Source organism: Phyllobates terribilis, unplaced genomic scaffold (assembly GCF_046119375.1).
Source record: "Phyllobates terribilis strain yellow unplaced genomic scaffold, ASM4611937v1 Scaffold_7__3_contigs__length_470593459, whole genome shotgun sequence".
In the NCBI taxonomy this organism is placed as follows: Eukaryota; Metazoa; Chordata; class Amphibia; order Anura; family Dendrobatidae; genus Phyllobates; species Phyllobates terribilis.
The window spans coordinates 72,936,565-72,949,155 of NW_027362767.1; the positions used below are offsets into that span (position 1 = coordinate 72,936,565).

Genomic DNA, 12,591 nt, shown 5'->3' on the forward strand with positions numbered 1-12,591 from the left:
ACTTGTCCTCTGCTTTTGACACACTGAGCCATTCCCTATTACTACAGATTCTCTCATCTCTTGGCATCACAGACTTGGCCCTAGCTTGGATCTCGTCATTCCTAACAGACCGGACATTCAGCGTCTCCCACTCACACACCACCTCTTCACCTCGCCCCCTATCTGTTGGTGTCCTGCAAGGTTCAGTCCTAGGGCCCCTGCTCTTCTCCATCTACACCTTCTGCCGGGGAAAGCTCAGTCTCACAGCTTCCAGTATTACCTCTATACTGATGACGCACAGATCTGCCTCTCTGGACCTGATATCTCCTCCCTACTAACCAGAATCCCACAATGTCTGTCTGCTATTTCATCCTTCCTCTCTGCTAGATTTCTAAAACTTAACATAGACAAAACAGAATTCATTATCTTTCCCCATCTCACTCAATCCCCCCCCCACCCCCCACAACAGACCTATCAATTAAAGTAAATGGCTGCTCACTCTCCCCAGTTCCGCAAGCTCGCCACCTCTGGGTAACCCTGGACTCTAATCTCTCCTTCAAACCACATATCCAAGCCCTTTCCTTTTCTTGCCAACACCAACTCAAAAATATTTTCCAGATTCGCAGATTTCTTACTCAAGAATCTGCAAAAACACTAGTGCATGCCCTCATCATCTCCCACCTCGACTACTGCAACCTCCTGCTCTGTGGCCTCCCCCCTAACACTCTCGCACGCCTCCAGTCTATCCTAAACTCTGCTGCCCGACTAATCTACCTGTCTCCCCGGGCCTCTCCTCTCTGTCAATCCCTTCACTGGCTCCCCATTGCCCAGAGACTCCAGTTCAAAATTCTAACTACGGCATATAAAGCCATCCACATCCTGTCTCCTCCATATATCTGTGACCTAGTCTCCCGGTACATACCTGCACGTAACCTCCGGTCCTCACAAGATCTCCTTCTCTACTCCCCTCTTATCTCCTCTTCCCATAATCGCATACAACATTTCTCCCGTGCATTCCCCCCTACTCTGGAACTCACTACCCCAACATATCAGACTTTTGCCTACCGTGGAAACCTTCAAAAGGAACCTGAAGACCCACCTCTCCCGACAAGCCTGCAACCTACAGTAACCACCGCTTCACCATACCACTGCGCGACCAGCTCTGCCCTCACCTACTGTATCCTCACCCATCCTTTGTAGATTGTGAGCCCTTGCGGGCAGGGTCCTCTCTCCTCCTGTACCAGTCAGCGACTTCTTTTGTCTAAGATTATTGTACTTGTTTTTATTATGTGTACACTAAAATATTTGTTCGTGCCATCATTAGCAAAGTGCCTGGAGGCAAATCTATATAAATGTTTCTGTCTGGAGAATGCTTAGCTTGCTTGTGGCCAGGGGCCATAACAATTGCTCAATAGCTGAAGTCATTTAATTACCTGACATTTATTTTTGGACATTTTGAAACCTTTTTCTTTTGTGTTTTCATTTCAGGTTATTTATTAGTTGGACTGATTGCCGTGTTCCTTGTGGTTGAGATATTAAAGAGTCTTTTCAATTGCAACCAGTTTTTCAATCTGTTTTTATTTGGGTGTGACGACAACCGGAGAGCTGAGGAGATGGAACAGGATTCACCATCTGAAACCGGGCTTCCTTGTGCGTCTAAGCATGATGAAACGACAAGGAGAAGGCTTCTGCACTCCACATCTCCCACGGAGAGGTCATATGGGACTATCAACCCATGTATTAGCTAAGGACTTTCATATTTCCACTACTTTTCTTTTCTATAGAGCATATGTACCACTGGAAATGCCATGTTTGATTGTATGTACTACCTTCTCTTAGTAGGTTGGTGAAGGAGACTGGTATAACTTTATAATAATCTTTATAATACATAAAACACTATAAAATATAAATGAGATAATCTATGGTTAATAAAGATCATCTTGGGTAGGTTATTTGAGCACCTATAAGGCACTGTATGAGAAGAAATATAAGGTCATTGACTTCTCTCTAGTTACCTTTTGACCTCCTTTTGAGATTTGAATTTCTTTTTTCTTTTTCTTTTTTTTTTTTTTAGATGCACTTGTTTCATAGGAGTTTTAGATAAAATTCTGAAGAATCTGAGCAGTAACTTTTCTTCACCCATCATATACCCATTTTATCTGTTCTCTAGTAGTTAGTTTAACCACTAAAACCTGAAAAATAATACAAACGTTTAAAATAAAAGACACTACACTTCTCTAACCTGGTGAGTCTGTGGTTCACTTTCTTGGTCCTCAGAAACTGCAGAAGTCTCATGGGATAATATGTAATAGCAGGAGCCCAGGAGGGACAGAGACTGGCAAGGTAGATACCCTAGGGAGGTCTACATGGTGTTTTTTTTTTTTTATTCTATATGCTATGTTCTTTTATACCGGAAAGTTGACAGCAAAGAGTTGATGTGCAGAAACTTCTAGTAAAGGATAAAAAAAATTCCAGATGCTAAGCATTCGCAATCAAATGATTTTGTCTCGTATGTTGTACACGTTTTTTTCGTGTGTCTAACATTTACTTGTAGGATTTGTGTGGTCATATATGTGGTATAGGTGTGGAGTGCTTTCTATGAAGGCATAGCCTTCAACGTGATGAGGGACATTTTGATTTAGGGTCCTCACTGAAGATTATCTAACACTGCACACTGGAGGACATTTATTCTGCTTAATGTGTCAGCATTCTGGGGTAGTTTTCACCATAAAAAATGTCTTTTATGACTTGCAGCACATTTATAATTTACTATTCCATGTTACCCACATTAGACTCCTCTTGAGTCCCTAGGTCTTTCAAGAACAACCTTGTTCAGTCTGAGGAATCCAAAAACTGAATTACTCAGGCCACACCTTAAGCTACCAGCTTGCCAGTCTTAGAGCTCCTACCTAGTCCCCACAAAACTGGCCTACATCACATTCATGAAAGGGTCCGACTCGATCCTACTTCAACTTCCATTTCAGCACTGCTCACCCCTCCCTGGATGCCTTGAGGCTTTTCTTCCACCGCCTAATTAGTCTACACCAGTGTTTCCCAAACCCCATCCTCACTGCCCCCCACAGGTCATGTTTTCAGGATCTCCTTAGTATTGCACAGGTGAGAATTCCTAATGCCTTGATGATACTTCAATCACCTGTGTAATACTAAGGAGATCCTGAAAACATGACCTGTATAACATCCCTGGCGGCGTGCTTGCATAGTGCACCACCTCCCACTATGCAAGACCGCAATCTTACCTGTCAGTCCAGCCTGCAAATCTTGCTCCAGTTCATGCTGTGTGCATGTCTTTTGACTGACTGCTTAGGGCGGCGGCCCGGTTACTTCCTGATTCTTATAGCTGCTGTGGGCGCACCCCTAATGCGTCTCCAGCCTATTGCTGTGAGTCACTGGATATTTAAACCCCCTCCATCCAATAAGAGGGGTCTGAGCAACACTAACATTCAGTGTGCTCCTTGACTCTGAAGTTGCCAGGTCCAGTTCTGCTTCTTGTCCGTTTCTGCCATCTCTGGGGGCTGTATACCCAGGCTCGTTCTTGTATCTCATTGCAGTAGCAGTTCCTGTCTGAACTGTATCCTAGCCTGTTACCTGTTTGTCTCTATGTCTGTATCTTCCCTTTTCCTGCAGAATCTGAACCTGCACCTACTCCAACTCGTTGTCTCTGTACTTCTTGTGAGTTTTGTGTCCACTCGCTACTTCATAGTAAGTACCTTGTGTGTATCTGGTTCTGCTTGTCCCTTTTCCCTTCCTCCGTATCTTCCTCCTGTGTTCTAGCCATCTTCCTGTATTTTCCAGTCTGTTCCATGTGAACAGAGCCCTGTCCTCTCTGCCTTGTCCACCGCACTTGCGATTTCGCTCCACTCTGTCTTGCTCACTGCTCCGGCGGTTTCTCTCTGCTCTGACTTGCTCACCGCTCCGCCGGTTTCTCTCTGCTCTGACTTGCCCATCGCTCCGACGGCTTCCCTCTGCTCTGCCTTACCCACCGCTTCGGCGGCTTCTCTCTGCTCTGACTTGCCCACCGCTCCGGCGGCTTCTCTCTGCTCTGCTTGCCACCGCTCCGGCGGCTTCTCTCTGCTCTGCCTTGTCCTCCGCTCCGGCGGTTTCGCTTTACTCTGCTTGTCTACCACATCTGCGGCTCTGTACCTGACTCCCAGTCTGTACTGGACCCTATCCAGCCTGCGCTCCAACCTGCTAGTACCTCCTTGTCTGCCCATCTGTCTGCATACCAGCCGTGCTTGCCAGTGCCCACCTGTCTGCATACCAGCCGTACTTGCCAGTACCCACCTGTCTGCATACCAGCCGTACTTGCCAATACCCACCTGCCTGTATGCCAGTCTAACCTGCCTGTTCCTGCATTCCCCGGTGTGGGTCAACAACTGTGACCGGGGTCTGACCTGGAGTCGCACCTGGCCCCTCTGCTCGGTTTCTCCTTGGTCGACGGAGTCGACTAAGCTGCGTCGGATCTGGTTGATACTTTGTAACGCCCCTCCTGACACTCCTCGGTTCATGGTACAGTGGGATCACTAATCACGCTCACGCCAGTCAGTCCGGGCGCAAGCGTAACAGTTTGCTCAGGCCATGGTTCCCGTTGAGCCCCATGGCCCTTCACTCTGAGACATTTTGAATCCTTGTCTGGCAAATACGTGCACCAAGAAAAGATTTTTTCGCAAGCCGAGGTCCCGGTGATTTATGCACCAGCCCAAATGGATCTATCAGCACTCGTTCCTGCGGATCCACCACGGTACCATGGGGATCCAAAACGAAGTCGTGCATTTGTGGAGCAATGCATGCTGCATTTCAAGTTCTATGCTCACTATTTTCCTACTGATCGGGTTAAAGTAGCATTCATGATGTCCTACCTAGCGGGTGATGCCTTGAAATGGATCACCTCCCTATGGGAAGCATGGGATCCTATCATCTTTGACCTGCAGGCCTTCCTAGTGGCCTTTCTAATGGTCTTCGATGACCCTAATCCTGAAGCCTCTGCTAAAGCTTCCCTTCCCAATATCCCGGAGCAGCCCCGATGGGTAATGTGTGTAGGTAGCCTACCAGTCCTCCAGCCCGAAGAGACTGCTGCCCACCCAGAATCCACACCGGATGACTATGCTCCACAGAATACTTCTCTTCCCAACCTCAAGAGGCAGTCCAGACTTGCAAGGCGTAGAGGTAAACAGTCACGCCAAGTTCTGTCCTCCCAAAGACCTGTACCCTAGCCTGTAGAGGCAGCTTTCCGCACAGAATCCATGAAGGATGACTATGTTCGTCAGGCAAAGCAGAAGCCAGAACTCAGTCACAAATTCGGATTGCGGTCCCGCTGCGGTGGTTTGGGACCCCCTGACGGTCTTTGTCCAGCGAAGTTTGGAGAATCTAAAGACATTAGGCCTGTAGGAGAGGCTGCCCTTGGCGTTAGTGTTTCCTTTCCAGAGATGATCATGACTGTCTCCGTGGCAAGTGAAGGCCTCGGATTAACTGGAAGTTTCGGGCTTAAAGCCTTGAAGAGTCGGTGTCTGATTCCCGTCCGACAACTCCAGAAGCCGGTTTGGGCATTGTCAGCAGAAGGACGAGCCCTACTCAGAAACAGTCAAAATATGTCTGTACAAATTAAGCTCCAGATTGGAGCATTACACATGAAGAAGTTCACATTCCAGGTGCTGACTGGCTTACCCACAGGTCGTCCAGAGCCGAGAGATCTAGTGCCCGCTCGGGTCTGGAGATCCTGCATGGTGTATCCTGGGGGACTGCTAAGGTACAAGGGGTGTCCAGTCCCCATATCTTCAGGACAGTCAGCAGTTTATTCTTCTTCTTCACCAGATCTGCTAGTCGCTGACTCGCTGTGCGCTGAAGTCTCCGAAGGAAGAGAAGCGGAGGCGATGTCCCCACACAGTCTCGACGATTGTACCAATGATCTGGCTTCAGGTACCGTCCCGCCTTACAGACAAGTCATCTCTGAAACCAGTCTGAAGATGGTCCTAAAGCAAGGACCCTCCGTCTCTAATAAATCTGGTCCTACGTCCATCAAGGCGGTGTTTACCCCCTAGTCTCTGCACCCCTCCAACCAGGCGGAGGACCTCCCAGTTGTCTCCTGAATCCTCCGGGGTGCTACCTGATAACAAAGGGAGAGAGACTTTCCTACACCCTGTACCTGGTACTTCACCCACTTCATCCAGTAAGCTTGGCAAAATGTACTTCGAAGCAGTGATTACCCCCGAGTTTCTGCATCCCTCCAACCAGGCGGAGGACCTCCAGTCGTCTCCTGAATTTCCCGGGGTTCTACCTGATAAACTGAGAGAGATTTTCCTACACCCGGTACCTGGTACACCGCCCACTTCATCCAGTAAGCTTGGCCAAGTGAACATCAAGGCGGTGGTTACCCCCGAGTCTCTGCACCCCTCCAACCAGGCGGAGGACCTCCAGTTGTCTCCTGAATCCACCAGGGTGCTACCTGATAACAAACGGAGAGAGACTTTCCTGTGTGCTGTTCCTGGTACTTCACCCACTTCATCTGTTGCTGAGGATGGCTTCATAGGAGGAAGCATCCTACTCACCAAGATGATGAGTTCAGTTTCGTTTCCTCTAATGGATAGAAGAGGTAATCCTCTTGAAGAGAAGGATTGGCCTCCAAATTCTCTGCAGAAGACTCTTGCAGGCTTGAAGAAGAGGGGGCGTAAAGGGGGGGGGGTACTGTAACATCCCTGGCGGCGTGCTTGCATAGTGCACCACCTCCCACTATGCAAGACCGCAATCTTACCTGTCAGTCCAGCCTGCAAATCTTGCTCCAGTTCATGCTGTGTGCATGTCTTTTGACTGACTGCTTAGGGCGGCGGCCCGGTTACTTCCTGATTCTTATAGCTGCTGTGGGCGCACCCCTAATGCGTCTCCAGCCTATTGCTGTGAGTCACTGGATATTTAAACCCCCTCCATCCAATAAGAGGGGTCTGAGCAACACTAACATTCAGTGTGCTCCTTGACTCTGAAGTTGCCAGGTCCAGTTCTGCTTCTTGTCCGTTTCCGCCATCTCTGGGGGCTGTATACCCAGGCTCGTTCTTGTATCTCATTGCAGTAGCAGTTCCTGTCTGAACTGTATCCTAGCCTGTTACCTGTTTTTGTCTCTATGTCCGTACCTTCCCTTTTCCTGCAGTATCTGAACCGGCACCTACTCCAACTCGTTGTCTCTGTACTTCTGTTTGTGAGTTTTGTGTCCACTCGCTACTTCATAGTAAGTACCTTGTGTGTATCTGGTTCTGCTTGTCCCTTTTCCCTTCCTCCGTATCTTCCTCCTGTGTTCTAGCCATCTTCCTGCATTTTCCAGTCTGTTCCATGTGAACAGAGCCCTGTCCTCTCTGCCTTCTCTACCTGCAGTTTTGCTCTGCTCTGTCTTGCCCACCGCTCCGGTGGTTTCTCTCTGCTCTGACTTGCCCACCGCTCCGGCGGTTTCTCTCTGCTCTGACTTGCCCACCGCTCCGGCGGTTTCTCTCTGCTCTGACTTGCCCACCGCGCCGGCGGCCTCTCTCTGCTCTGCCTTACCCACCGCTCCGGCGGCTTCTCTCTGCTCTGACTTGCCCACCACTCCGGCGGCTTCTCTCTGCTCTGACTTGCCCACCGCTCCGGCGGCTTCTCTCTGCTCTGCCTTGCTCACCACACCAGCGGTTTCTCTCTGCTCTGACTTGCCCACCGCTCCGGCGGTTTCGCTTTACTCTGCTTGTCTACTGCATCTGCGGCTCTGTACCTGTCTCCCAGTCTGTACTGGACCCTATCCAGCCTGCGCTCGAACCTGCTAGTGTCTCCTTGTCTGCACTCCAGCCGTGCTTGCCATTATCTCCCTGTCTGCATACCAGCCGTGCTTGCCAGTGCCCACCTGTCTGCATACCAGCCGTGCTTGCCAGAGCCCACCTGTCTGCATACCAGCCGTACTTGCCAGTACCCACCTGTCTGCATACCAGCCGTACTTGCCAATACCCACCTGCCTGTATGCCAGTCTAACCTGCCTGTTCCTGCATTCCCCGGTGTGGGTCAACAACTGTGACCGGGGTCTGACCTGGAGTCGCACCTGGTCCCTCTGCTCGGTTCCTCCTTGGTCCACGGAGTCGACTAAGCCGCCGTGCGACCTTGGTCGGATCGGGTTGATACTTAGTTACGCCCCTCCAGGCACTCCTCGGTTCATGGTACAGTGGGATCACTAATCATGCTCACGCCAGTCAGTCCGGGCGCAAGCGTAACACCTGTGGGGGGCTGTGAGGGTGGGGTTTGGGAAACACTGGTCTACACCCTCTCAGACTGTCCGTACGCTCAGTGGCAACCTGCACAGAATACTGCATGCCACCCTAGTCATCGTCCAGCTTCCAAAGCCTATTTCACAAGTGGTCACCATATTCACTCGCTGCTCTCATAATGACCAGGCTTTACTCGGTGAGGATGCTGAACTGCTAATCTTCAAAAGACTCATCCAAGTACGTGGGGAATATCTCCACACCGCTCTCCAGCTTCCAGCCCACCGCCAATGCTCAGCAAGGGCCAAGCCAGCAATAGACTCTGGCTGTAGATCATTCACACTTTCCTTTTAGAGCTAAGAATTGATGTTAAAATTCTTAACATAATTACATGAGGAACAGAATTGCTTTATGGCATTTCCGGGGCCTGTTTACAAATACACTAACAAAGTAGTTAATGAAGGATGGTCCCGATAAGCTACCTAGAGTCTTTCTTGCTGGGTGCATATTCGTTTCTATGGACACCATAGAAATGCTTCATTCCTGCAGATAACTATTCATTGGAGAATAACATGTCTCTATTGCTGTAGGACCCAACTAGCAAAAATGAATTTCCTAAGTTTTCTATTCTTGCAACCCAATGTGTAACTTGGTGGATCAGGTTCTTGCAAGCTTTTTTTTTTTTTTTTCTTTAAAAGCCATAAAGACATCCTATATTCACCATGCAAGGTATAATTAAGACATGGTTTGCCCGTCTCCTTGGCATCCTGCTTTTCCTTAAAAAATACCCATATGGCATTGACAACAGTGCTGATTGTGTGAACAGAGCCCTAGAGTGCTTCATCCCAGTATTGACTTCAATTTCAACAAATCATCTTATTCTTTAGGGCAACAGAATATAAATGTAAGCTATTTAGCTCCCATGTTATTCAAACTCCATTAGGTGGAAATGTATGGTGCTTATCCTTGCCCAGGGCTGGTGCTGCTTTTACCCGTTTATTAAACCTGTCCTACATAATGTGTTTGTAGACCAGGGATGCCCACAGATTGTCATTTTACAGCCAAGAGGAATAAGTAATGTGATTGACGAAGGTTTAAATTAACATTTTTACGTGGTAGGATGTGTAGTACCTGCTTAGATATAATGTCCTTCTATATAGTTGCGTCCATCAGGGTTTCACCAAGTAATGGGAATAAGTAATATTTACTTTACATTCCCATGGTGTCACTTATTAATGGTAGCATAATCCCAATTCATTTCTGTATTTTGGATTTTAGTCAATGTCTATGCCATCGATCACACTGGCAGTTTAATAAAATTGTGCTGTTGGCAGATGGTGCTGGGATGTCCTTTTTCCAGTTAAAAACTGCATTACCCTTTTTCTTTGTCATCTAGCCCAAATCAACCTTGTCGCCACATAAGCTTTGTATCCATTTTAATGGCGGTCCTGAATAATGGCAGGGATTTTATTTATACTACATCTCGTTAGTTTAAATTTCAAATTCAATTACTTTATCTAAATTCCAAAACTGAAAGCAAAAAAAAATACACGAAAAGAAAAATGAGTAATTACTACTGTGTTGGGGTCTAAAATTCACGTTGGTCGTGAAGCACAGCTAATATTAAATAATTGCTACTGACTCGGTAGTCATATTAATTTTTTTTTCTTACATTTGGAAGACTTGTAGACCAAAAGATCCACAGCAATCGATCACCTCTGAAAAATTAAAGGGTTATTCCCATAAATTAGGTATTGTGTGATATAGTTCTTGTGAATACCAGCAATTTTGCTCTTTACTCCTTATTAAAATGTTTAACTGTTCTTGAAATATTAACACTTGTTAACAGCTTGTTGCCTTGGAGACCGACCACTGTTGTTAGACAGCAGAGCGTGCCCAGTGCTTAGAAGTTCTTTTCTATTAAACTTGTAAGCGCCATTTTGATGAAGTCGGCCAGGATCACTGGAGCATGCTTTTACCTCCTAATCCTGGCCAGCTTTTAGCACAGCACTTACAAGTTACACAGCAACAGTGGTCGGTCTCCAAGGCAACGAGTTGTAAACAAAAGAAAAGTGCTAATGTCTCAAGAACAGCTGCACATTTCAATAAGCAGGACCTTGAAAAAATGCTTGTTTTTTTTACAAGAATTTCCCAGCAATATCCATCTATGAAGATGGAAGTAACTCTTTAAAGGAGTTGTCCACTACTCACACAACCTCTTCTCAACCTTGTAACATAAGAATACTCCCTCTCGCTTCCTCCAGATGTACATGATTTGTCCAAAGGCAGGGTGAGTGAAGCCAGCGCTGATTGGCCGCAGGGATCGCATGACATAACAATGCCATACAATCCCCAGGAGAGCCAGTGCTGACACAACACCGGAGGTGAGTATAATTTTTTTTTTTTTTTTTTTAAATTTTTTACAAGGAGGAAAACTTAGGGATTGAGAAGGGGTTGTCAGAGTAGTGGACAGCCCCTTTAAAATTGAATGCTGATTAGTTGCTATTGGCAATTGCTCAACTTTTCCTCTGCTCCAAATCTAATCTATGGCGTTCTGGTCTACAAATGAAATAATTGAGTTGATGCACAGTACAATCTGCATTCATGTAGTATCCAAGCCATGCAAGAGTTCAATGGTGATCCATGATACAGCTGCTAAAATGTGTCCATATTACAGCTGTCTAAATTTATCCTTAGCCTAATTCACACATTGCAGACTTGGTCAATATTTTGCATAAGAAGTAGATTCCTTTTCTCACTACTATTTTTTTAATCTGGTGTTGAGAATCCATTAAATCTGCAATATGTGAAAAAAGCCTAGCGAAGCTGCAACGGTCAATACATCTCATGAAGGTTAAGTTCACACATTGTGTTTGTGCGTTTTTTCACCATGGAAATGGGCCACAAAATGCATTGCATACCTTATCCCATTACTTCCTATGACATTTTGCAAGTTCTGTGCACATGATCAAGAATTTTCCTGACCGGATTTCATGTGCGGAAAAAAATGCAGCATGTCCATTCTTTGTGCGTTTCCGCATGCGTTTTTGCCTATACAATGCATTGGAAAAAACGCATGGCAAATCTACAGGCAAAAACGCGTGTAAACGCTGCGGATTTTTCGCAGCGTTTTGGCTGTCAAGAGGTGCAGAAACGCTGCAGAGATTTCTGCAAGCAATTCCTGAATGTGCGCACACAGCCTAATAAATGAATTTTCCAGGATTTTTTTTAAAGGAGTTCTCAGGATTTTTAAAAAATTGCCAAAAGCAGTGTTCCACACTTGTCCCGGGTGTCTCATGCTCCATGTCCTTCCCCTCAGTCCGCTGCCGTCTGCTGTGCTCTGGATCGGGTGTCGTAGGCTGCCTGAAGTGGATCAGTGACATCATCTGCCTAGCCCTATTTGAGGCCCATTTAGAAATACACCTGTGTTTTGGGATTGAGACTCTAGTGGGCCATGTTTGGTTCACTCCATTTCTTGTGCTTGCTGTGTTTTCAACTTGCATTCATCCCTGCTAGGATCCACTCCATCCGTTCTGCTGCCCTGAGATTCCCATGTGTGCCAAGTCCTCTTTGCCAACATGCCTTCCTGCATCAACACTCCGGGTACGTGTGACCACCTGGACAAGAGGCTTAGAGGATCCACCTCACCTGGAGAAGCCTAATGCAGTGAATGTAATAAAAGCCCAAATGTCTCTTCTGATAAACTGCCCGCTGCTCCAGTGCTTCCGCTCACATGGTCCCACCCGTCTTCGGTAGGTGATGATGTGCTAAGCAGGTGGGGCAAAATTCTCCAGGTAGTTTGCTTTTGTCTCACATTCTCTGCTTTGAGAAAAGACATTCAAATGCATGGCCGACCATGAAATACACAATCGGGCCATGCCTATAAGATACAGAGCTGTTCTTTGCTAGTCGATCACCACTGTGACCAAACAAGGGGTCCTAATTGTGGGCCTCCCCACACACATTCTTGGGCATTTCGCACGACAATCTCTTTACGTTAATTACAGACGGTGTCCTAAGATGTCCCAAGCTGAATTCTTACCTTTACAAAATCGAAGAGACGCTTTTGCCATGACAACAAATGCTCTAGGGTGAAAATGTTTTCCCTTCATATAAAATTTTGAAGATATCTAAAATTCAGCACAAAACTCTGTTTTATTGTAGAAACCACAACCTGAGTTTCAGATGCACAGTCTCCTAATAAGCAGAGAATTATTGTACATTTATAAGTAGTACTAGGCAGGAATGGGATAGTGTAAAGGGGGTTTACAATCTCCGCAAGAGGAACCGAAGATAAAAACAAAATGAGCATATACCCTACAGTAAGTAAATAGTAATAGTACATATGAATAACAGAGGGTACTTGATTGAAATTGGAACTGCATTA

The 12,591-nt window shown here is 46.6% G+C and overlaps 1 protein-coding gene across 1 annotated transcript in view; it reads left to right on the forward strand.

Annotated features, from left to right (window-relative positions):
- The window catches only part of LOC141152879 (potassium channel subfamily K member 1-like), a 44,313-nt gene extending 42,394 nt beyond the window's left edge, over positions 1-1,919 (forward strand). Inside the window, exon 3 of the mRNA XM_073637519.1 lies at positions 1,468-1,919. Within this exon, the coding sequence (XP_073493620.1) occupies positions 1,468-1,727 (260 nt within the window). The 3' untranslated portion in view covers positions 1,728-1,919. The remainder of the gene's footprint in view (positions 1-1,467) is intronic.
- Positions 1,920-12,591: the final 10,672 nt, after the last annotated feature.